The sequence below is a fragment of the Balaenoptera acutorostrata genome, chromosome 3, assembly GCF_949987535.1.
Source record: "Balaenoptera acutorostrata chromosome 3, mBalAcu1.1, whole genome shotgun sequence".
In the NCBI taxonomy this organism is placed as follows: Eukaryota; Metazoa; Chordata; class Mammalia; order Artiodactyla; family Balaenopteridae; genus Balaenoptera; species Balaenoptera acutorostrata.
In genome coordinates, this window is record NC_080066.1 from 119,533,585 (window position 1) to 119,560,488 (window position 26,904).

Here is a 26,904-nt window from a genome sequence, read left to right on the forward strand (position 1 = left end):
CTTTATTGGAGAATGTAATTAGAAACTAAGATCAGAGCATTGGATGTGCTTGTTGCTGCTGGGGTTTTGTTGCTTCTAGGCCTTCTCACCTCACATGAATATATGTCTGTATACTAACTCCTTCCTGTAAATACACATATATACACATAATAAATATAATAAATATACATAATATTTCTATATGTAACCATCTTTTTTTAAATTTTTGATTTTTATCTTATTTATTTTTTTATACAGCAGGTTCTTATTAGTCATCAATTTTATACACATCAGTGTATACATGTCAATCCCAATCGCCCAATTCAGGACACCACCATCCCCACCACACCGCGGTTTTCCCCCCTTGGTGTCCATACATTTGTTCTCTACATCTGTGTCTCAACTTCTGCCCTGCAAACCAGCTCATCTGTACCATTTTCTAGGTTCCACATACATGCATTAATATACGATATTTGTTTTTCTCTTTCTGACTTACTTCACTCTGTATGACAGTCTCTAGATCCATCCACGTCTCAACAAATGACTCAATTTCGTTCCTTTTTATGGCTGAGTAATATTCCATTGTATATCTGAACCACATCTTCTTTATCCATTCGTCTGTCGATGGGCATTTAGGTTGCTTCCATGACCTGGCTATTGTAAATAGTGCTGCAATGAACATTCGGGTGCATGTGTCTTTTTGAATTATGGTTTTCTCTGGGTATATGCCCAGTAGTGGGATTGCTGGATCATATGGTAATTCTATTTTTAGCTTTTTAAGGAACCTCCATACTGTTCTCCATAGTGGCTGTATCAATTTACATTCCCACCAACAGTGCAAGAGGGTTCCCTTTTCTTCACACCCTCTCCAGCATTTGTTGTTTGTAGATTTTCTGATGATGCCCATTCTAACTGGTGTGAGGTGATACCTCATTGTAGTTTTGATTTGCATTTCTCTAATAATTAGTGATGTTGAGCAGCTTTTCATGTGCTTATTGGCCATCTGTATGTCTTCTTTGGAGAAATGTCTATTTAGGTTTTCTGCCCATTTTTGGATTGGGTTGTTTCTTTAATATTGAGCTGCATGAGCTGTTTATATATTTTGGAGATTAATCTTTTGCCCGTTGATTCGTTTGCAAATATTTTCTCCCATTCTGAGGGTTGTCTTTTCATCTTGTTTATGGTTTCCTTTGCTGTGCAAAAGCTTTGAAGTTTCATTAGGTCCCATTTGTTTATTTTTGTTTTTATTTCCATTACTCTAGGAGGTGGATCAAAAAAGATCTTGCTGTGATTTATGTCAAAGAGTGTTCTTCCTGTGTTTTCCTCTAAGAGTTTTATAGTGTCCGGTCTTACATTTAGGTCTCGAATCCATTTTGAGTTTATTTTTGTGTATGGTGTTAGGGAGTGTTCTAATTTCATTCTTTTACATGTAGCTGTCCAGTTTTCCCAGCACCACTTATTGAAGAGACTGTCTTGTCTCCATTGTATATCCTTGCCTCCTTTGTCATAGATTAGTTGACCATAGGTGCGTGGGTTTATCTCTGGGCTTTCTATCTTGTTCCATTGATCTATGTTTCTGTTTTTGTGCCAGTACCATATTGTCTTGATTACTGTAGCTTTGTAGTATAGTCTGAAGTCAGGGAGTCTGATTCTTCCAGCTCCATTTTTTCCCCTCAAGACTGCTTTGGCTATTCGGGGTCTTTTGTATCTCCATACAAATTGTGAAATTTTTTGTTCTAGTTCCATAAAAAATGCCATTGGTAATTTGATAGGGATTGCATTGAATCTGTAGATTGCTTTGGGTAGTATAGTCATTTTCACAATATTGATTCTTCCAATCCAAGAACATGGTATATCTCTCCATCTGTTGGTATCATCTTTAATTTCTTTCATCAGTGTCTTATAGTTTTCTGCATACAGGTCTTTTGTCTCCCTAGGTAGGTTTATTCCTAGGTATTTTATTCTCTTTGTTGCAATGGTAAATGGGAGTGTTTCCTTAATTTCTCTTTCAGATTTTTCATCATTAGTGTATAGGAATGCAAGAGATTTCTGTGCATGAATTTTGTATCCTGCAACTTTACCAAATTCATTGATTAGCTCTAGTAGTTTTCTGGTGGCATTTTTAGGATTCTCTATGTATAGTATCATGTCATCTGCAAACAGTGACAGTTTTACTTCTTCTTTTCCAGTTTGTATTCCTTTTATTTCTTTTTCTTCTCTGATTGCCGTGGCTAGGACTTCCAAAACTATGTTGCATAATCGTGGTGAGAGTGGACATCCTTGTCTTGTTCCTGATCTTAGAGGAAATGCTTTCGGTTTTTCACCATTGAGAATGATGTTTGCTGTGGGTTTGTCATATATGGCCTTTATTATGTTGAGGTAGGTTCCCTCTATGCCCACTTTCTGGAGAGTTTTTATCATAAATGGGTGTTGAATTTTGTCAAAAGCTTTTTCTGCATCTATTGAGGTGATCATATGGTTTTTATTCTTCAGTTTGTTAATATGGTGTATCCCATTGATTGATTTGCGTATATTGAAGAATCCTTGCATCCCTGGGATGAATCCCACTTGATCGTGGTGTATGATCCTTTTAATGTGTTGTTGGATTCTGTTTGCTAGTATTTTGTTGAGGATTTTTGCATCTATATTCATCAGTGATATTGGTCTGTAATTTTCTTTTTTTGTAGTGTCTTTGTCTGGTTTTGGTATCAGGGTGATGGTGGCCTCATAGAATGAGTTTGGGAGTGTTCCTTCCTCTGCAATTTTTTGGAAGAGTTTGAGATGGATGGGTGTTAGCTCTTCTGTAAATGTTTGATAGAATTCACCTGTGAAGCCATCTGGTCCTGGGCTTTTGTTTGTTGGAACATTTTTAATCACAGTTTCAATTTCATTACTTGTGATTGGTCTGTGTATATTTTCTATTTCTTCCTGGTTCAGTCTTGGAAGGTTATACCTTTCTAAGAATTTGTCCATTTCTTCCTGGTTGTCCATTTTGTTGGCATAGAGTTGCTTGTAGTAGTCTCTTAGGATGCTTTGTATTTCTGCAGTGTCTGTTGTAACTTCTCGTTTTTCATTTCTAATTTTATTGATTTGAGTCCTCTCCCTCTTTTTCTTGATGAGTCTGGCTAATGGTTTATCAATTTTGTTCTTCTCAAAGAACCAGCTTTTAGTTTTATTGATCTTTGCTATTGTCTTCTTTGTTTCTATTTCATTTATTTCTGCTCTGATCTTTATGATTTCTTTCCTTCTGCTAACTTTGAGTTTTGTTTGTTCTTCTTTGTGTAGTTCCTTTAGGTGTAAGGTTAGATTGTTTATTTGAGATTTTTCTCGTTTCTTGAGGTAGGCTTGTATAGCTATAAACTTCTGTCTTAGAACTGCTTTTGCTGCATCCCACAGGTTTTGGATTGTCGTATATGTAACCATCTTTGTCTAACTTAAGCTAAGCATGAGTTCATACTGATGTCTACAACTCTAATTCATGACCGCATGTATCATTCTAACCTCCTCCCTTGCTTATCTTTAAACTCCCTATAATGAGTGACTCCTGGCTCCCACCATCCTCCACCCATTTACTTAATTGTTCAATTCCAATATAGAAGTATCAGAATTATTAACTCATATTCCTGTGGGAAACAACTTTATGAACTAAAGTGTAGTGCTACATACAGTTTCTTTTGCCTTTAGTCTTATATACCCTACTCATTTCCAAGGTTACTATCCTGGGATTGCTCTTGACCTCCTAAATGATTTTTTTAAAATTTGCATACATTGTCTCACTCTTTGTGCTGTAAAGTTCGATGGTTTTGAGAAATGAATGTCATTTAGCCACAATTCTAGTATCATGCAGCATAGTTTCACCTCCCTAAAAATTCCTCTATGCCTGATTAAATTTTATTTGAAAAAGCTTAAAGAAACAAATAAATACAGAAACCAAACTAACAAACACGTGGGTACATGTTATCAAAAATTTGTAAGTAATATTTTGTCATACTTGTTTCAGATTTTTTAAAAGACATTTTAAAAACAAATTAAGTCCTCTTGTACTTCTTCCTAATTCCATTTCTCTTCCTTTTTACCCAAGGACAGTTATTGTTACAATTAAGTTTTTTTCCAGTCCATGATTTTATACTTTATTATATGTACTTATAACCCTAAACAATAAATACTATAGTTCTGTGTGTTCTAGGTACATTTATATAAATGACACGATTTTGTATGTATCTTTCTAAAAGTTACTTATTTACTGTTAATATTATGCTTCTAAGATCCAACTATGGTTTGTAATTTTTGGCTGGAATGGCTTTACAGTGTTTAGTTATATGAATACACCACATTTTATTCATCTGTTTCTCTATTAATTGACATTTAAATTGGGCTTTGTTTTTTGCTATTTCGTACACTGTATCAACATCCTTGTACATATCTCTTCATGAATATGTGGAAGGATTTCCTTAGAATATATAGCTGGAAGTGAAATTATTGGATTATGCAGCATATACATTTTCTATTTTACTAGAAATAACCAGTTTGCCTCTAGTGTGGTTCTACTAATTTCCCACATCTTTGGCATCACTTGAAATTGCTGACTATACTTTTGCTAATCTGATGGGTATGATATATTGTCTTTCCCAGATTTGCAGACACTGTGGAACCAATCACCTCATTTTCTCAGCAGCTAGAACTAATTTTGATAGGAGCTTGGGTATTTACCCTGGGGACCATTTGTTAATTTCTAATAGCCTTTTATGTTATTTTCAAAGGTGTCTGCTTATCCAGGATTTACCAAGTTGTTTTGGAATCTAACTTCACCCAAATTCTCTGTTCCAGTATCTGTCATAAAGGAAACCGTATATCCAAAATATGAGGTAAAATACTGAATGACTTTTCTGTATTGTTGTTTAATAATTAGACTGTATAATTGAATATGACATTAAATTTTACTGGACAGTTGTTATGTAAATTGTTGGTAAAGATTGTCATAATTGAATGATTGGATGGCACTATAGAAATTATACATACAAAATAAATAATTTTTATATGTATGTGTTATATGTGTATACATATATACACACATAACCCCTAACTATGTGTACACTTATGCACATACACTTATACGTATATTTCTAAAAAAAAAATGTTGTACTTATCCATGTTAATTTAGGCAGTCAAAAAGAATATTCTCTTTTCTTTCTGAATGAATCATTTATTTGACTGACAAGATATAAAGCTTCTTGGGTTGTTTAGAAGATCTTTATGATATTTTCATTTGCTTTTAAAAGTGCATTTTTAGTTAATGTTTAAGAAAGTTTAAAACTACCCAATACAATTATTAATCTATTTTCTTCTTCCCTTAAAGTGTTTGCTTGCTCTCATTTTATGTTTTACGGCTTATTTTAAAAATTAGAAAAATGAAGAGAAGGAAACCAAAATCATCTGTTATTTTTCTCCCTCAAGACAATCACTGCCCACTTTCTGGTCCATTTTCTTTCATTGTTAAAAATTCTTTTTCTTCCTCCTCCTCTTCTTTTTTTCTCCTTTCCCCTCCTTTTCTTCTTCCTACTTATATTTTCCTCTTAAAATAATTCTGTGATGAACATCATGGTGCATACATTTTTAATGGTATTTAGAATTAGTTTATTTGCATAGGATCCTAGATAGCTTACTGATAACACATGTATCAGAAAAGAATAAGACAAAAGAGTTAATCATGGGGAAAGCATACCAGGGTATTAACATAATAAATTCAGATATAAAATTAAATCAAAGAAATTCTGTCCATATATGCCCTTGTTTGAAATGGTCATCAACATCATTGTTGATATTGAAACATCTTTATGTTCCTTGCATTACTTGATTATGATGTATTATTTTAAAATATTATATTGAATTCTGTTAGGCAATATTTTATTGTTTTTTTAAAATATACACTCATGAGTGAAATATGTATTTAGTGTATTTTTTTTGTTGGACTCTGTTATCAAGGTTATTCTTGCTTTATAAAGTTAATTGGGTAACATTTCTTCTTTTTTAATATTCTGGAATTCAAATAGCATAGGAATAACCTTGAAAATGTGGAAGGATTCACTGTCTAGAAACATTTGAACTGTTTGGGAAGGTAATTTTTTGACAATTAAAACTTTTTATTTTCTAATTATTGGGTTATTCATGTTTAATATTTTTTCTCAAGTCAATTGGTAACATATTGTTACAGAAAGCCATTTATTCAATTGAAATTTATAAGCTTATATGCAGAGTTTGTATATATTCTCTCTTTAGTTTTAATCTCCATTGCTAAAGTTGCATTGTTTTCTTTCCCATTTCTAATGATATTTGGGGAATTTTTTTCTTCCCTAGAATGAATTTTCTAGAAATTAGTATTTTTTTTGTCTTTTCTCATTTATTTTCAATTACAAGTGCTTTATTCTCTACTTGTCAAATTACTATACCCACACTAGTGTAAAACCATCTCTTTAATTTTTTTAGCAAGGTTTATGGTGTATGATTCCCTAGCTATTAGATATCATGACCAGTCAGCCAGAAAAACAAATGAGTCCAACCTACCATATTTGACCAAAAAACTTTTGGATTAGTTATAAATTCAATTTTTGCCCCTCTGAGTTTTTGTTGCTTCTCTTTTTGAAAATGTTTTGGTTATTGGCTTCCTGCTTCTACAGAAGGTTGATATCTCTATTTGGGCATTTTCCTAATTTCTTGTTGAAAATTTAATCTCTTTACCTTTCATATTTTTAACAAATATAAGTATTTTGACCTTATTTCATATGTTTTTTATTTATAGTGTGTTCATTTATTTTCTAAATAATTTCTATTGCAGCTTTCTTTATCTTTTTGATACACAACTTATGTGGGAAAGTGTTTTTTTAACTTGAAATGATTTTGTTTAATTTTTATTGTTTATCCTTATTAACATAAGAAAATATGTTCTTTAGAGTAACAGTTTCTTGGAATTTATTCATATTTGCTTTGTGGTTTACTAGATATCCCAATAGTATCTACAATACTAATTCAATGCTATTATATGCAGTGACTTTTATATTGTAGCGGCACTAAGCAGAGTGCAGGCTTTGTAATCAGACAGTCTTGGATTTGAATCCCACTTGTTTTCTGGATACCCTTGTATTAGTATCTTAACTTCTTCTTTGTAAAAATTTTTATTTTTTTATTGAAGTATAGTTGTTTTACCATGTTTCAGGTGTACAGCAAAGTGATTCAGTTATACATATATATATGTATGTATGTATATATGTGTTTCTTTTCCAGATTCTTTTCCATTATAGGTTATTACAAGATATTGAATATAGTTCCCTATGCTATACAGTAAGTCCTTGTTGTTTATCTGTAATATTTTATATATAGTAGTATGTATCTGTTAATTCCAAATTTCCAATTTATCTCTCCCCGCTTTCCTCTTTGGTAATCATAAGTTTTTCTTAAGTATCTTAACTTTGTTTTCATAAGTATCTTAACTTCTTGAAGTCTCAGAGTTTTGTATGTAATGTGGGTGTTCTGGGGATTTAATAAAAAACTATATACTGTATTACCTGATGAATGCTAAGTGCTCAGTTAATAATAGGTATAACTGTTATATTGTTCTGTTATTCCATTCTTCTGTGACATAGTTCTTCTTCTAAAAACTACTTTTTGGGATTTTCAATGCACCTGTGTTTTGTCCATTTCTCCATATGTTACTAATAGCTTTTACTTTATGTGAGTAGAAGCTGTTTATCTTTATTATGAATTTGGCAATGTTTTATCTTTCTTATGAATTCTGTCTCTTACCAGTTTTGAATGACCTACTTTGGCCTATTTAATGCTGCAATCCTACTCTAATATGGCCAGCCCTGTGTTATTATCTGTTTATGTTCAGGAATATTTTCATTTTAATCATCTCTTTGTTGTTTGTTTTGTTTTATATGAACCATATAAGTGGCATGTGGTTAATTTGGTCTTACTAACATTATTTTATTTTGTGGTTTCTTTTCAAAATTTTCTTTCTAGTTTGTCTTTTGTTAAACCATTATTTTCTTTAGCAATATTATTGTCTGTGCTGTTTTCAGAGTGGTAAGACCTATTAAAATTACTTAAGAACTTGCACAAGTAGTAGAAAAAATACAAATACAAAGATGTGTATGGCATAAAGAGCACTCCCCACCTTGAATGCTGTCCTCCCCAGTTCTCTTCTCCCTGAAATCAACCATCGTCAAATGCATTGTGTGTATCTATTCGGACATTTTCATTTTTATTTATGTCATGCAGGTTTGTACAGATTAATGTTTTTACATATGTGGAATAAGGTAATCTATATCGTTCTGCATCTTGATTTTTTTTCTCTTAAAGCATACTTCCACGTACCTTTGCATACATATGTGTATTTTTCTATTTGGAATTCCTGGCCAAAGTGTATGTGTAATTTAAATTGGAAGATTATTGTGTATATTTGCACTTCCTTTTTTTAAGTGTAATCTAAACTTTTCATTTACTTAAGAAAATAATAATTATATTTTGGGGGGAAAAGATGCCATGAGCTAAAAAGAGAAGATTAATAACAAATTATATAAAAGATTCCTTAATGTAAAAGATTGGTGAATATTAATTGTGTAAATAGGTGTGACATTCACAAAAAAAGATGTGATGCTCACATCTCCTTCCAGAGAATCTGATGGGAGAGCATACTTGGCCAGCCTCCAGCTGCTGTCCTGTAGATCTACCATGGCATTCACTCCAGGGCCATTCTTCCTCTGGACTGCTCCCAGCCAGTGACTGAGCACAGGGGCTTTCTAAAGCTGACCCTTTCCAGCTCAATGTGGGACTGTTTTATGAGGCACTTTGGCTCAGAGACTTTCCATCTGCCTGGCTGACTCTTTCTCAGAACTGGTCCATAATCTGAAGCTCTTCCTGCCGAGTCCTTCCTCTCTTTTCCCCTTCCACAGTTGTCAGATCTACATCATGGTCTGAAGGCTCCCCCTGCATGTTACTCCCTATCTCTTTATCCTCCGCTGGTAGCATCTGATTCTAAATGAACTGACACAATAGGGGGGTCTGCAATATGAGTACAATGTTGTCTAAACTGTGTGTTTATAAAGTATGAGCATGTATGTGTTTCTAAAGTATGAGCATGTATTTTTCTGTCTTTGTATATAGAAAAGTGTGAATATAGGGAATTGAGAGTAGGCAGAATTGTCTGAACAGAAGTAAGAATTGTAGCAATTATAAGAAGCGTTGGTTAGAACTGGTGATGATGGAGTAATGCATTAGAAAGGTACTTCAGAAGTAAATTGGTACTGGTGGTTGTTCACATCCAATGACCAGAAGGAAAAGGATCCAACAGGACTTTCTGGTACAAAAAGAGGGCCCAGAACACTTTCCATTCACCAGAACTGTAATCAGACCTTTGTTCAAAGACTCTTGGTTTCTTTGAATGGGAAATGATGTTTAGATACAAAGATCTGTGTGTCTCATTTCTTTTAAAAGCAAATTTTACCTGTTTACGTATATTATGATTGATGATATTTTTTGTTTTATACTGCCATTTGATTTTTGTTTTTCATAGATGCTGCCTTTTGTTTGTTTTATATTCTCCTTTTATTTCCTATCTTAAATTTATCTTTTTTATTATTCCTTTAAAAAAAAGTCAGTGGTCTGCATATAATATATTCTGATTTAATTTTTTTTTTTTTTTTTTTTTTTTTCAAACATCTTTATTGAAGTATAATTGCCTTACAATAGTGTGTTAGCATCTGCTTTATAACAAAGTGAATCTGTTATACATATACTATATGTTCCCATTTCTCTTCCCTCTTGCATCTCCCTCCCTCCCACCCTCCCCATCCCACCCCTCTAGGTGGTCACAAAGCACCGAGCTGATCTCCCTGTGCTATGCGGCTGCTTCCCACTAGCTATCTATTTTACATTTGGTAGTGTATATATGTCCATGACACTCTCTTACCCTGTCACATCTCACCCCACCCCCTCCCCATATCCTCAAGTCCATTCTCTAGTAGGTCTGTGTCTTTATTCCCGTCTTGCCACTAGGTTCTTCATGGCCTTTTTTTTTTTTTTTTCCCTTAGATTCCATATATATGTGTTAGCATACTGTATTTGTTTTTCTCTTTCTGACTTACTTCACTCTGTATGACAGACTCTAACTCCATCCACCTCATTACAAATACCTCCATTTCATTTCTTTTTATGGCTGAGTAATATTCCATTGTATATATGTGCCACATCTTCTTTATCCATTCATCTGTCGATGGACATTTAGGTTGTGTCCATGTTTGGCTATTGTGAATAGTGCTGCTATGAACACAGGGGTGCATGTATCTTTTTCAGTTATAGTTTTGTCTGGGTATATGCCCAGGAGTGGGATTGCTGGATCATATGGTAATTCTATTTTTAGTTTTCAGAGGAACCTCTGTACCGTAATGTTTTCCATAGTGGCTGCACCAACTTACATTCCTGCCAACAGTGTAGGAGGGTTCCCTTTTCTTCACATCCTCTCCAACATTTGTTATTTGTAGACTTTTTAACGATGGCCATTCTGCCTGGTGTGAGGTGGTACCTCACTGTAGTTTTGATTTGCATTTCTTTAATAATTAGTGATGCTGAGCATCTTTTCATGTGCCTACTGGACATCTGTATGTCTTCTTTGGAGAAATGTCTATTAAGGTCTTCTGCCCTTATTTTCATTTTTTAACTATTTGGGTAAATTGTGTTTTATCATGCCTACTTTGGAAGTTATATATATTGTTTCTTATTCCTGTGATGGTTTCCGTAGAATATATATGTTTAACTTATCAGTAGCTAATGTTTTTTTTTGTTTGTTTGTTTTTTAAATTTTTGGCTGCACCATGCAGCATGTGGGATCCTAGTTCCCCAGCCAGGGATCCAACTTGCGCTCCCTGCAGTGGAACTGTGGAGTCTTAACCGCTAGACCAGGGAAGTCCCTCAATATCTAATATTAATCAATACCTTTAAACCTTTTATTCCATTTACTCCTTTTTGATTTAATGTGCTCTAACTTTGATACATTTTTAGACCCTTATCTTTTAAAATTCCAAAGACATTATTCTTTTCATTTTATGCAATATTCCTTATGTTTTACCCATGTGTTTATCTCTCTCTCTTTTCCTTTCTATTTTTTTTTTGGGGGGGGCAAAAATTATTCTTTAACACAGATTTTCATCTATTCACTTTTGCTTACAACACTAAATTACTTACATAACATTATACTATAACAATGAACCTTTCTATTTTTTGAGCATCTCAGACCATCCTGTCTGGAATCATTTTGCCCTCTGCTAAAGTATATCTTTTAGAACTTGCTTTAAGGGAAGTGGTAAAATCCTGTTTTTTCTTTGTTTCAAATGTCTTTATATTCATGCTTGTGGGATATCTTACTTGGGGATAATACTATTGCAAATATTTACTTTTAGCACACTAATGATGTTCCACAATTTTCTGGTGTCCACTATGGCTGTTGAGAATTGAGTCTTAAGTATGAATCCTTTGAAGATAATCAATTCTCTGCATCCCCCCCCCAACTTTTTACTTTTAAGTTATTCTCTTTTCTTCCATACAGTTTCAGTATGATGTGTCTAGTTGTAGATTTCTTCTTATTTATTGTATTTAGGAAGAATTGGGATTTTTGAATCTGTGGTTTGATATCTTTCATCAGCTATGTAAAATTTTTAGTCACTATTTCTTCATATTTTGCTTCTGTCCATTCTCTCTTTCATTTTCTGGGACTTTAATCACATGTATTAGCTACTTTTTTTTCTCTTGAAACTGGATCCTGGACAATTTCTTCTGATCTGTCTTTAGTTCAGGTTCATAAATTCTTTCTTCAGTTATGTCTAATATATTGTTAAACTTGTCCTCTGTATTTTTAAATTTGGTTTTGTATTTTTCTTTTTAGAATTTATATATTTCCTCCAAACCTATTATGTTCTGGTGTTTTGTTTCTTTGTGTACCTGTCTGTCTTTAAATGTTTATCATTGTATTTAAGACATTAGTTTTAGTAAATATTTGAGACCTGGAATGGCAGTGCCTCCTCCAGAGAAAAAAATTTTTTTTCAGAACCTGAAATCTGTACCACTCAACCTAAATTTAAGGTTGAGGCTTGAGTTTCTATGAACACCTTGTGACAGAGCCTAGGCTGAAAGTATACACAAATGTTGATTTACTTCCATTCACTCCTAATCTGAGGGTATAGCCCTGTAGTATCCCTGTAGCCTTGGATACTTGTGTATTTTATATATATAAAATCAGTTTCCATACCTCAGGGGGATTCTGGGCTTGGATTTCTGTCATCCTTGCCCTCAAAAGTTGCAGATGTGCAGCTCAGCTTTGCAACGGTTTTGGCATCATCTTGCAAACAAAATCATCTTTGAAAACTGGGTTTACATTTTCAGGTTTTTGCATTTTCCTATATTTTTGCTCAGTATTTCTTCATCATCTTGTTAGCTTTTTGATGCTTTGAAGATTATCTTTGACATAATACACACTTTCTTAGTTGTTCTCAGCAGAAGTACCTAGCATGCCATAATCAGAAGCAGAAGTCGTAACTGACTTTTAAGGTAGCAAAACTGTTTCCATTTCCATCTGCATCCCAGCTTTTATTACATGCATACTAATTTTAGCAATATCCTTGTAGTAGAGGAGGAGAATTTTTACATCATGTATCAGGTAAGCAATGCTGTAATTGCCCTGGGCCATATCCTGACAGGTTCCAAGATATGAACCACATTCTCTTTTTTTTTTTCTTAACATCTTTATTGGAGTATAATTGCTTTAAAATGGTGTGTTACTTTCTGCTTTATAACAAAGTGAATCAGCTATACATACACATATATCCCCGTATCTCCTCCCTGTTATGTCTCCCTCCCACCCTCTCTATCCCACCCCTCTAGGTGGTCACAGAGCACCGAGCTGATCTCCCTGTGCTATGTGGCTGCTTCCCACTAGCTATCTATTTTACATTTGGTAATATATATAAGTACATGCCACTCTCTCACTTCGTCCCAGCTTACCCTTCCCCCTCCCCCGTGTCCTCAAGTCCATTCTCTATGTCTCCATCATTATTCCTGTCCTGCCCCTAGGTTCTTCAGAACCATTTTTTTTTTTAGATTCCATATATATGTGTTAGCATACGGTATTAGTTTTTCTCTTTCTGACTTAACTTCACTCTGTAGGACAGACTCTAGGTCCATCCACCTCACTACAAATAACTCAATTTTGTTTCTTTATATGGCTGAGTAATATTCCATTGTATATATGTGCCACATCTTCTTTATCAGTTCATCTGTCGATGGACCCTTTGGTTGCTTCCATGTCCTGGCTATTGTAAATAGTGCTGCAAAGAACATTGTGGTACACGACTCTTTTTGAATTATGCTTTTCTCAGGGTATATGCCCAGTAGTGGGATTGCTGGATTGTATGGTAGTTCTATTTTTAGTTTTTTAAGGAACTTCCATACTGTTCTCCATAGTGGCTGTATCAATTTACATTCCCATTACATTCTCATGGGTTCCCTTTTCTCCACACCCTCTCCAGCATTTATTGTTTGTAGACCTTTTGATGATGGCCATTCTGACCGGTGTGACATGATATCTCATTGTAGTGTTGATTTGCATTTCTCTAATGATTAGTGATGTTGAGCATCCTTTCATGTGTTTGTTGGCAATCTGTATATCTTCTTTGGAGAAATGTCTCTTTAGGTCTTCTGCCCATTTTTGGAATGGGTTGTTTGTTTTTTGATATTGAGCTGCATGAGCTGCTTGTAAATTTTGGAGATTAATCCTTTGTCAGTTGCTTCGTTTGCAAATATTTTCTCCCATTCTGAGGGTTGTCTTTTCATCTTGTTTATGTTTTCCTTTGCTGTGCAAAAGCTTTTAAGGTTCATTAGGTCCCATTTGTTTATTTTTGTTTTTATTTCCATTTCTCTAGGAGGTGGGTCAAAAAGGAATTATGAATTAATTGCTGTGAATTATGTCATAGAGTGTTCTGCCTATGTTTTCCTCTAAGAGTTTTATAGTGTCTGGCCTTACATTTAAGTCTTTAATCCATTTTGAGTTTATTTTTGTGTATGGTGTTAGGGAGTGTTCTAATTTCATTCTTTTACGTGTAACTGTCCAGTTCTCCCAGCACCACTTATTGAGGAGGGTGTTTTTTCTCCATTGTATATTCTTGCTTCCGTTATCAAAAATAAGGTGACCATAGGTGCGTGGGTTTATCTCTGGGCTTTCTATCCTGTTCCATTGATGTATATTTCTGTTTTTGTGCCAGTACCATACTGTCTTGATTACTGTAGCTTTGTAGTATAGTCTGAAGTCAGGGACGCTGATTCCTACAGCTCCTTTTTTCTTTCTCAAGATTGCTTTGGCTATTTGGGGTCTCTTGTGTTTCCATACAAATTGTGAAATTTTTTGTTCTAGTTCTGTGAAAAATGCCATTAGTAGTTTGATAGGCATTGCATTGAATCTGTAGATTGCTTTGGGTATTATAGTCATTTTCACAATGTTGATTCTTCCAATCCAAGAGCATGGTATATCTCTCCATCTGTTTGTATCATCTTTAATTTCTTTCATCAGTGTCTTATAGTTTTCTGCATACAGGTCTTTTGTCTCCTTAGGTAGGTTTATTCCTAGGTATTTTATTCTTTTTGTTGCACTGGTAAATGGGAGTGTTTCCTTCATTTCTCTTTCAGATTTTTCATCATTAGTGTATAGGAATGCAAGAGATTTCTGTGCATTAACTTTGTATCCTGCTACTTCACCAAATTCGTTGATTAGCTCTAGTGGTTTTCTGGTAGCATCTTTAGGATTCTCCATGAAGAGTATCATGTCATCTGCAAACAGTGACAGTTTTACTGCTTCTTTTCTGATTTGGATTACTTTTATTTCTTTTTCTTCTCTAATTGCTGTGACCAAAACTTCCAAAACTATGTTGAATAATAGTGGTGAGAGTGGACAACCTTGTCTTGTTCCTGATGTTAGAGGAAATGGTTTCAGTTTTTCACCATTGAGAACGATGTTGGCTGTGGGTTTGTCATATGTGGCCTTTATTATGTTGAGGTAAGTTCCCTCTATGCCTAATTTCTGGTGGATTTTTTTTCATAAATGGGTGTTGAATTTTGTTGAAAGCTTTTCCTGTATCTATTGAGATTATCATGTGGTTTTTATCCTTCAATTTGTTAATATGGTGTATCACATTGATTGATTTGCATGTACTGAAGAATCCTTGCATTCCTGGGATAAACCCCACTTGATCATGGTGTATGATCCTTTTAATGTGCTGCTGGATTCTGTGTGCTAGTATTTTGTTGAGGATTTTTGCATCTATGTTCATCAGTGATATTGGTCTGTAGTTTTCTTTCTTTGTGACATCTTTGTCTGGTTTTGGTGTCAGGGTGATAGTGGCCTCATAGAATGAGTTTTGGAGTGTTTCTCCCTCTGTTATATTTTGGAAGAGTTTGAGAAGGACAGGTGTTAGCTCTTCTCTAAATGTTTCATAGAATTTGCCTGTGAAGCCATCAGGTCCTGGGCTTTTGTTTGTTGGAAGATTTTAAATCATAGTTTCAATTTCAGTGCTTGTGATTGGTCTGTGTATATTTTCTATTTCTTTCTGTTTCAGTGTCGGAAGGTTGTGCTTTTCTAAGAATTTGTCCATTTCTTCCAGGTTGTCCATTTTATTGGCATATGGTTGCTTGTAGTAATCTCTCATGATCCTTGTGTTTCTGCAGTGTGAGTTGTTACTTCTCCTTTTTCATTTCTAATTCTATTGATTTGAGTCTTCTCCCTTTATTTCTTGATGAATCTGGCTAATTCTTTGTCAATTTTGTTTATCTTCTCAAAGAGGCAGCTTTTAGTTTTATTGATCTTTGCTATTGTTTCCTTCATTTCTTTTTCCTTTATTTCTGATCTTATTTTTATGATTTCTTTCCTTCTGCTAACTTTGGGGGTTTTTTTGTTCTTCTTTCTCTAATTGCTTTAGGTGTAAGGTTAGGTTGTTTATTTGAGATGTTTCTTGTTTCTTGAGGTAGGATTGTATTGCTGTAAACTTCCCTCTTAGAACTGCTTTTGTTGCATCCCATAGGTTTTGGGTCATCGTGTTTTCATTGTCATTTGTTTCTAGGTATTTTTTGATTTCCCCAGTGATCTCCTGGTTATTTAGTAGTGTATTGCTTAGCTCCATGTGTTTGTATTTTTTACAGATTTTTCTCCTGTAATTGTTATCTAGTCTTACAGCGTTGTGATCGGAAAAGATACTTGACATGATTTCAGTTTTCTTAAATTTACCAAGGCTTGATTTTTGACCCAAGATATGATCTCTTCTGTAAAATATTCCATGAGCACTTGAGAAGAAAGTGTATTCTGTTGTTTTTGGATGGAATGTCTTATAAATATCAATTAAGTCCATCTTGTTTAATGTACCATTTAAAGCTTGTGTTTCCTTATATATTTTCATTTTGGATGATCTGTGCATTGGTGAAAGTCGGGTGTTAAAGTCCCCTATTATGATTGTGTTACTGTCGATTTCCCTCTTTATGGGTGTTAGTATTTGCCTTATGTATTGAGGTGCTCCTAGGTTGGGTGCATAAATATTTACAATTTTTATATCTTCTTCTTTGATTGATCCCTTGATCATTATGTAGTGTCCTTCTTTGTCTCTTGTAATAGTGTTTATTTTAAAGTCTATTTTGTCTGAAATGAGAATTGCTACTCCAGCTTTCTTTTGATTTCCATTTGCATGGAATATCTTTTTCCATCCCCTCACTTTCAGTCTGTATGTGTCCCTAGGTCTGAAATGGGTCTCTTGTAGACAGCATATATATGGGTCTTGTTTTTGTATCCATTCAACCAGCCTGTGTCTTTTGGTTGGAGCATTTAGTCCATTTACATTTAAGGTAGTTATCAATATGTATGTTCCTGTCACCATTTTCTTAATTGTTTTGGGTTTGTTATTGTAGGTCCTTCCCTTCTCTTGTGTTTCCTGCCTAGAGAAGTTCCTTTAGCATTTGTTGTAAAGGTGGTTTGGTGGTGCTGAATTCTCTTAGCTTTTGCTTGTCTGTAAAGGTTTTAATTTCTCCATCGAATCTGAATGAAATCCTTGCTGAGTAGAGTAATCTTGGTTGTAGGTTTTTCCCTTTCATCTCTTTAAATATGTCCTGTCAGTCCTTTCTGGCTTGCAGAGTTTCTGCTGAAAGATCAGCTGTTAACCTTATGGGGATTCTCTTGTATGTTATTTGTTGTTTTTCCCTTGCTACTTTTAATATTTTTTCTTTGCATTTAATTTTTGATAGTTTGATTAATATGTGTCTTGGTGTGTTTCTCCTTGGATTTATCCTCTATGGGACTCTCTGCACATCCTGAACTTGATTGACTTTCCTTTCCCTTATTAAGGTAGTTTTCAACTATAATCTCTTCAAATATTTTCTCAGTCCCTTTCTTTTTGCCTTCTTCTTCTGGGACTCTTGTAATTCGAATGTTGGTGCATTTAATATTGTCCCAGAAGTTTCTGAGATTGTCCTCAATTCTTTTCCTTCTTTTTTCTTTATTCTGCTCTGAAGTAGTTATTTCCAGTATTTTATCTTCTAGGTCACTTATCCGTTTTTCTGCCTCAGTTATTCTGCTATTGATTCCTTCTAGAGAATTTTAAATTTCATTTTTTGTGTTGTTCATCATTGTTTGTTTGCGCTTTAGTTCTTCTAGGTCCTTGTTAAACATTTCTTGTATTTTCTCCATTCTGTTTCAAAGATTTTGGATATCTTTACTATCATTACTCTGAATTCTTTTTCAGGTAGACTGCCTATTTCCTCTTCATTTGTTTTGTCAGGTGGGTTTTTATCTTGCTCCTTCATCTGCTGTTTGTTTCTCTGTCTTCTCATTTTGCTTAACCCACTGTGTTTGGGGTCTCCTTTTCACAGGTTGCAGTTTTGTACTTCCTGTTGCTTTTGGTGTCTGCGCCTAGTGGCTAAGGTTGGTCAGTGGGTTTTGTATGCTTCCTGGTGGAGGGTACTGGTGCCTGTGTTCTGGTGGATCAGGCTGGATCTTGTCTTTCTGGTGGGCAGGACTGCGTCCGGTGGTGTGTTTTAGGGCTTCTGTGACCTTTTTATGATTTTAGGCAACCTTTATGCTAATGAGTGGGGTTGTGTTCCTGTCTTGCTAGTTTTTGGCCTAGGGGGTCCAGCACCTTAGCTTGCTGGTGCTACAGTGCTGGAGACAGTTGAGTGGAGCTGGGTCTTAGCGTTGAGATGGAGATCTCTGGGAGAGCTTTTGCCATTTGATATTATGTGGAGCCAGGAGGTCTCTGGTGGAGCAATGTCCTGAACTCAGCTCTCCCACCTCAGAGACACAGGCCTGACACCTGGCCGGAGCACCAAGATTCTGTCAGCCACCTGGGTTTTGGGAAGTCTGAGGTCTTCTGCCAGCATTCAGTAGGTGTTCTGTAGTAGTTGTTCCACATGTAGATGTATTTCTGATGTATTTGTGGGGAGGAAGGTGATCTCCACGTCTTACTCCTTCGCCATCTTGAAGGTCTCCTTCCACATTCTTTTTTTAAAAAGCAATCATTGATTGTTAGTAGGTTCTGCTGTTCTGATATCTATAAAGTGCAGTGTTAAAATTTTTGTCCTTGTTACTGTTAAAAGCATTGTTTTAAATATGTAATAGCTGCTATTCCATCATATTTGAATATTTTGTGCAAGCATATGGTAAAATAGTTCCAAAATCTCTTGTGTGTCACATAGTTTGTCTTTGAAGAATAATGATGAAAGTGACCAGGTATCTTTCTGCAATGTCCAGTAATACTCTTACCTTACATTGTGCTATAACTACTTTCCATAAATACAAGAGAGGGGATGAACAAAGATTCAATGTTGGTGATTCCTAAATTACCCATAGCCTTCTGCATATCTGTTCCATTCTCAGTGATAACTGCGTGATATTCTTTTTAAAAATTTATTTATTCATTTATTTTTTTGGCTGTGCTGGGTCTTTGTTGCGGTATGCAGGCTCTGTGGCTCACGGGCTTCTCTAGTTGCAGCACACGGGCTTAGTTGCAGTACGTGGGATCTTAGTTCTCCCACCAGGGATAGAACCCAGGCCCCCTGCATTGGGAGGGCCGAGTCTTAACACCTGGACCGCCAGGGAGGTCCCTACATTATGCTTTTAAAAGTTGATTTTCTATTGAATAAATATTTAAAATTTTTGAAATGTTAGTTGAGACCTAAAAATTTCAGCAAACATAGCAGTGGAAGGATTTTATTCGTCATGTATCTACCGGGCTATGAAACTTAGGTCTTGTAGTTGTTTCTATATATCCAAATCTCTGATTACAAGATAGAGAAGTAGCACATTTAATAATAATCATAATTATTGCAGCAATTCACCCTTACAACAATAAATATTTATATAATTTAATTGACTGAGTTAAAAGTATAAAGCATTTAAGGAAATTTTCATTCCAATTAATATTTAGAATGCTTACTTGTATTTGTCAGTGAATAGTTGCATATTGACAGTAACTCCAAATGATATGTTTTGTTCATAATACTGATGTTGATATACTAAAGAGATTCAGTGCCAACCTATGAGGTCACAGGATCATTGATTGCTCCTAAGACCAGGGATGTCAGAAATAATGTAGAGGTATCTATTTGGCTAAAGTCCAATGCCGAAGCCAAACTGTGGGTTTTGGCCAAATACTTAGTCTGCAGCCAGACTTTGATGCATCTCTGGTGTTTTCTAGAATTCTACCTTTCCTGTATATTGCTCTTTTGGTAATAATGTTATACTATGAAGCAACAGTAATCATAGGCTTTTAAAAGTATTCCACTATATAGCTTAAAACTGTCGTCTTTTTTTTTTATCACAGAGTGTGCAAGCAAGCAGAATTTTATTTGAGAAATTTACATCTGAAAGCAAGGAAAGTGTCATTACTTTAAATCAGCGTAGGAGAAGTTCTAGGGTAAGTATAATTTTTACTCTAAATTATGGGTTGGTGGCTTTATGTGACTACAGTTCAGATATTATTTCTAGCGATTTCAGAAATAATTTCTTGATGCTTCCTCATTCTGGGAAATGCCTCAGAATATTCACTAGTGTCTTTGCAGAGGACATGTTTCCTCTTTCAAATCTGTGGTCTTTATGACACTCAGAAGATGTTATTTACTAATCAATAGCAGGACATCTGCTATGAGTTTTCCTAAAATTCCTAAAATGTCTGGGTTTGCACTCATTTATCACTGCTTGCCCAGGTCTTAAATGATCAAAGGAACATGTTTATGAATCTTTTGACCAAATGCAGGGAGGGAATTGTTTATGGCTATAAAACAGAGTAAAACTGAATTCTGTAAATGGTTATTGGACTCATGCCCATGACGTTATTATCCCTATGGTGTATCTAAATAAACTAATTAATAAACACAATTGGAGAGAAAAGAGATAGCGATTGAGGGAAGAAGAAAGGTATGAAATTTATATTAGTGGTTTAATAAATATCTTGAACTTTATGAGGGACAAACAAGAAAGGATTTTATTTTTCTTTCCTTAAGGCCTTCAGCCCTTACTCCCCTTGGTGATATCTTGGGATGCTGAGTGTCACATAGTAGAGAGTCTTATTGACCTAGGACAAATCAAATCCCCATTCTGGTCAGTTACACTAGGTTTAATATGTGTCTGTGCCTCCTTCCATATTCCCCATACAGTCAGGTAATACTTTTTTTTTGAGTAATATTTCTATTTAATATAGATCACTTTTGCTGTTTTTAACATATATCACTATTGCTTATTAAATATTTGTCCTCATATATGTTTTATCTTTTTATTTTTCATTAGTCTGAGTGATATGGGGGTCATATCATTCTTGTTTTATCCACAGCACCTAGAACAGTGACCATCACTTAAAAACATAATTGAACCAACAAATGACACTTTCTAGTTTGGAATGCATAGACTACTCTAGTAGCATTACTTATACCTACCTGTCAGATATTACTGTTTTTAACGGTTTCTAATCCATCCTCCCTATTGTCCCCTGCAATGTTCCTAAAACACAGGTGTAATTACAACACTCAATCTGAACAAACTGAATAACTCCACCTATCAAAGTCAGAGTGCTTAACTAAGCCTCATAACCTGGCCTTGACTATATTTACTATCTTACCTCCCATTATGCTTCTGCTTCCATGTAACCCCCAGGTACCCTGTACTCTGTCTGCACCAGAGTCCTAGGGGACTAAAATCCCAGCACTTTGACACTTCTCTGTGCTTGTTTAGGCTATTCCGTTGGCCTGGGATGTTCTCAACCCCTTCTCAGTTCATGGAAATGTCACTACTTTTTACAGGCCAGCCCTAATGCTACCTCTTCAAGCTGGTCAATCCAGGTTCCTTTCCATTCTGAATTGACCTCCACCTCTCCTGTGCTCTCTTTACACCTGATTCATGCTATCTTTACAGTCATTGTTACAGTTGCTTTGGATTATAGTTACTTCTTTATGTCTGTTTCCACCATCATACATGAAATATGTCATTTTTTTTGGTACTTTCTACTCTATTTGGTATGTTAGTACTTCACAACTCTTTTAGTATAATAGTTCTCATAGTAAGTAATAATATTTGTGTGGCCTTCTGGGGTAAAAGGTTGAGGTTGCTCACGATTTAGAGGAGACTGTTCAGTAGCCACTGAAAAGTAGCAGGAACAGTAGCCGCTCCAGGTCCCACTAGCGCAGCCCCAGGGCTAAGAGGATTAATGGCCCAGCATACCTATGGCACATTTACACACACCTGGGCTACTTTCTGGAAACTTTAGTGTTTGTTATATATGTTGAATTAAAAAAATAAGATAGCTTCCATTATTATACACTTTTCAAAATTAATTGATGGATTTTAAGCTCTGCTCTCATCTGTGAAGTCCGTGATTTCAAAATCAGTAAGAACCTGTATTTTCATTAGTGTTTCTGCATTTCATTGATTTACTTAAACAGTTATTATTAGCCAATTGTCATATGATATTTTAGTTTACCAAATAGTGTCTAGAGTCAGTGTATATTTGTCATCTGATTATTTCACAGTTTTTTTTCCTAAGAAAATCTGCCTCATTTGAAAATATCCAAAAATGTTTCAGCATGCAATCTCCACAATTAAAGGTATGATAATTTTTCAGTTTTTGTTATTCAAAAGAAATGTTTGCATCTCTAGTAATAATCACCACCTATGCTTTTTGTTGGCTTTCCTGAAATAGTGTGATCACTTGATTCATCCAGAGTTGACTGAAATTTTGGATTCAACTGTGTATTTGGTAGCCCCTGTAAGATTGTTGTTCATAGTACCAATTGAAGATTTTCAACATGTCTTGGAAGTGTCTCATATTCATACTTTGGCTTTACTTGGTATATTATAAATCAAGTCACTTATAATATTGATCTACGCTTGCATTGGGCTCACAGTGTTAATGCATTTTCATGGACTCTATTCCAGTTTGGTCTTGAGCTACACAATCTCCTGATAAGAGGGAAGATGAGACAGATACTATCCTTGTTTTATATATGAAAAAGCAAAGGTCAGAAAGTGATAAGTGACAGAGCTAGTACTTAAACCCACACCTTCTCTTACCAAACGCAATGGACTTTCCTCTGCAACAAGAATCCATAAGCGTTTTTTTTTTTTAACATCTTTATTGGAGTATAATTGCTTTACAATGGTGTGTTAGTTTCTGCTTTATAACAAAGTGAATCAGTTATACATATACATATGTTCCCATATCTCTTCTCTCTTGCATCTCCCTCCCTCCCACCCTCCCTATCCCACCCCTCTAGGTGATCACAAAGCACCGAGCGGATCTCCCTGTGCTATGCAGCTGCTTCCCACTAGCTAGCTATTTTACGTCTGGTAGTGTATATATGTCCATGCCACTCTCTCACTTTGTCACAGCTTACCCTTCCCCCTCCCCATATCCTCAAGTCCATTCTCTAGTAAGTCTGTGTCTTTATTCCTGTCTTACCACTAGGTTCTTCATGACCTTTTTTTTTTTCCCTTAGATTCCATATATATGTGTTAGCATACTGTATTTGTTTTTCTCTTTCTGACTTACTTCAATCTGTTTGACAGACTCTAACTCCATCCACCTCACTACAAATAACTCAATTTCGTTTCTTTTTATGGCTGAGTAATATTCCATTGTATATATGTGCCACATCTTCTTTATCCATTCATCCGATGATGGACACTTAGGTTGCTTCCATGTCCTGGCTATTGTAAATAGAGCTGCAATGAACATTTTGGTACATGACTCTTTTTGAATTATGGTTTTCTCAGGGTATATGCCCAGTAGTGGGATTGCTGGGTCATATGGTGGTTCTATTTTTATTTTTTTGAGGAACCTCCATACTGTTCTCCATAGTGGCTGTATCAATTTACATTCCCACCAACAGTGCAAGAGGGTTCCCTTTTCTCCACACCCTCTCCAGTATTTATTGTTTCTAGATTTTTTGATGATGGCCATTCTGACCGGTGTGAGATGATATCTCATTGTAGTTTTGATTTGCATTTCTCTAATGATTAATGATGTTGAGCGTTCTTTCATGTGTTTGTTGGCAATCTTTTTGAGTGCTGATCTTACGTTTAGTGGCATTGGCAAATAGCTCCCAGCTTTTGTTTTTCTCTCTGAAATCTGACACTCAGCTTCCTTGATTCTCCATGTTACTTGCTTCTAACTTGCTTTTAACCTGCTTAACTTTAACCTGCTTCCTATTTCATTTCTGACATTCTTCTTTCTTACCAACTTTTTGATTGTTCTGTTTTGTATCCCTGTACACTGACACCATCCTTAAGATTTTTCTATTGACATATAATTAATATATAACATTATATTAGTTTCAGGTGTACCACATAATTATTTGATACCTGTGTATATTGTGAAATGATCATCACAGTAAGTCTAGTTAACATCCATCATCCCACATATTTACACCTTTTTTCTTGTGCTGAGAACTTCTAAGAGCTACTTTCTTAACAACTTTCAAATATACAATACAGTATTTTAACTGTAATCACCATGCTGTACATTAAATCATCCCCAGGACTTATTTATTTTATAGCTAAAAGTTTGTACCTTTTGACCACCACACCCAGTTTGCCCATCTCCTACTTCCTGCCTCTGGCAACCATGAATCTATTCTCTGTATCTATGAGGGTTTTGTTTGTTTGTTTGTTTTGTTTTTAGATTCTACATATAAGTGAGCTCATACAGTATTTCTCTTTCTCTGTCTGACTTATTTCACTTAGCAGAATGTCCTCAAGGTCCATCCATGTCGTTGCCAGTGGCAGGATTTCCTTCTTTTTTATGGCTGAATGACATTCTATTGTGTGTGTATATCTATATCTGTATCTATATCACATTTTCTTTATTCATTCATCTGTTGATAGGTAGATTGTTTCCATATCTTGGCTATCGTGAATGATGTGGCTATGAAAATGGGAGTGTGGATATCTCTTCAAGATCTTGATTTCATTTCCTTTGGATATATACCCAGAAGTGGTATTGCTGGATCATATGGTAGTTCTATTTTTAATTTTTTGAAGAGTCTCCATGCTGTTTCCATAGTGGCTGTACCAATTTACATTTCCCTCAACAGTGTACAAGGGTTCCAACACTTGAACTCACACTTCCAACACAGCCTCACCAACATTTGATGTCTCTTGTCTTTTTGATAATAGCTATTCTAACAGGTGTGAGATGATATCTCACTGTGATTTTTATTTGCATTTCCCTGATAATTAGTGACATTGAGCAACTTTTCATGAACCAGTTGGCCATTTGCATGTCTTCTTGGGAAAAATCTCTACTGAGTTTCTTTGCCCATTTTTAAATTGGATTGTTTGTTTTTCTTGCTATCGAGTTGGAAGAGTTTCTTACATATTTTGGAATTAACTCCTTATGAGATAGATGGTTTGTAAATATTTTCTCCCATTTCATAGGTTGCCTTTTCATTCTGCAGATTGTTTATTTTGCTGTGCAGAGGCTTTTAAGTTTGATGTAGTTCCAGTTGTTTATTTTTGCTTTTGTTGCTTGTGCTTTTGGTGTCATATCCAAAAAATCATCACCAAGACCAACATCAAGGAACTTTTCCCTGTGATTTCTTCTAGTTTTACAGTTTCAGGTCTTACATTTAAGTTTTTAATTCATTTTGAGTTAATTTTTGTGTGTAGTGTAAGATAGGAGTCCAATTTCATTCTTTAGCATGTGAATATTCAATTTTCCCAGGACAGTTTATTGAAGAACCTATACTTTCACCATTGAGTACTGTTGGCTCCCTTGTCGAATATTAGTTGACTATATATGCATGGGATAATTTATGAGATCCTGATTCTGTTCCATTGGTTTCTGTGTCTGTTTTTATGCCAGCACCATACTGCTTTGATTACTATAGCTTTGTAATAAAGTTTGAAATTAGGAATTCTTATGCTTCCAATTTTTTTCTTCTTTCTCAGAATTCCTTTGATTATTTGGGATCTTTTGTGGCTCCATCTGAATTTTAAGATTGTTTTTTCTATTTTTGTGAAATATGCTACTGGAATTTTGATAGGTATTGTATTGACTCTATAGATGCTTTGAGTGGTATGGATATTCAAAAATACTAATTCTGATTCATGAATGTGAGATATCTTTTTATTATATTTATTTGTGTCTTCAACTTCTTTCATCAATGTATTGTAATTTTTAGTGTACAAATTCTTCACCTCCTTGGTTAAATTTATTCCTAAGTATTTTATTATTTTTGATACTATTGTAAATGAGATTACTTTATTTCTTTTTCAAATAATTCATTGTTAGTAAATAGAAATACAACTGATCTTTGTATGTTGATTTTGTATCCTGCAACTTACTGGATTCATTGATTAGTTCTAACAGTTTTTTCGTGGAGTCTCTAGAGTTTTCTCTATATATGATCCTATGATCTGCATACAGAGACAATTTTACTTCTTCCTTTCAGATTTGGATGGCTTTTCCCCTTCTTCTGTCCTACTTGCTTTGGCTAGGACTTCCAGTACTATGTTGAATAAAAGTGGCAAGAGTGAGCACTCTTGTTCCTGATTTTAGTGGGAAAGCTTTCAACCTTTCACTACTGAGTGTGAAGTTAGCTGTGAGTTTGTCATTTATGACCTTTATTATGTTGAGGTATGTTCCCTCTATAGCCACTTTGTTGAGAGTTTTTATCATGAAAGGATGTTGAACTTTGTGAAATGATTTTTATATGTTTATTGAGTTGATCATATGATCTTTATGTTTCATTCTATTAATGTGATGTATCACATCTATTGATTTGTGTATGTTGAATGATCCTTGCATCCAAGGGATAAGTCTTATGTGATCTTGTAGTATGATATGTTTAATGTGCTGTTGAATTTGTTGCTAGTATTTTCTTGAGAATTTTTGCATCTATATTCATGGAATATTAGTTATAAAAAGAAGGAAATCTTGCCTTTTGTGACAACATGCATGGACCATGGAACATTATGATAAATGAGAGAGAAAGGGAGACTGGGTTTAAGATGGCAGCATAGGAAGACCCTGAACTGACCTCCTTCCATGACACAACAAATTTGAAGCTATATATGGAATAATTTTCCTCCAAAAAGGACCTGAGAACTAGATGAAGAGTGCTTCTACAACAAGGATAAAAGAGATGCATCTGGGTAAGTAGAAGAGCAGAGACATGATCTCACCTGAGACCCCACCCCAGGAATGGTGACCCACAATCAGGAGGGATCCCAAAACTTTCCCTCAAGGAATGAAGGGAGTGAGCCCACATCAGGAACCCCCACCCTTGTGTCCAGCAATGGAAAGGTGAGCCCCCAAAATGTCTGGTTTTGAAAATCAGTGGGGATTGAGTCCAGGAGAACTACTG

General features: G+C 35.0%; 1 protein-coding gene across 1 annotated transcript in view; it reads left to right on the top strand.

Moving 5' to 3' along the window:
• TTC6 (tetratricopeptide repeat domain 6) overlaps window positions 1–26,904 on the top strand; it is a 213,564-nt gene that overhangs the window by 115,521 nt on the left and 71,139 nt on the right. The window contains exons 7-9 of the mRNA XM_057543850.1: window positions 4,740–4,844; window positions 19,872–19,964; window positions 22,069–22,143. Of these exons, the coding sequence (XP_057399833.1) occupies window positions 4,740–4,844; window positions 19,872–19,964; window positions 22,069–22,143 (273 nt within the window). The remainder of the gene's footprint in view (window positions 1–4,739; window positions 4,845–19,871; window positions 19,965–22,068; window positions 22,144–26,904) is intronic.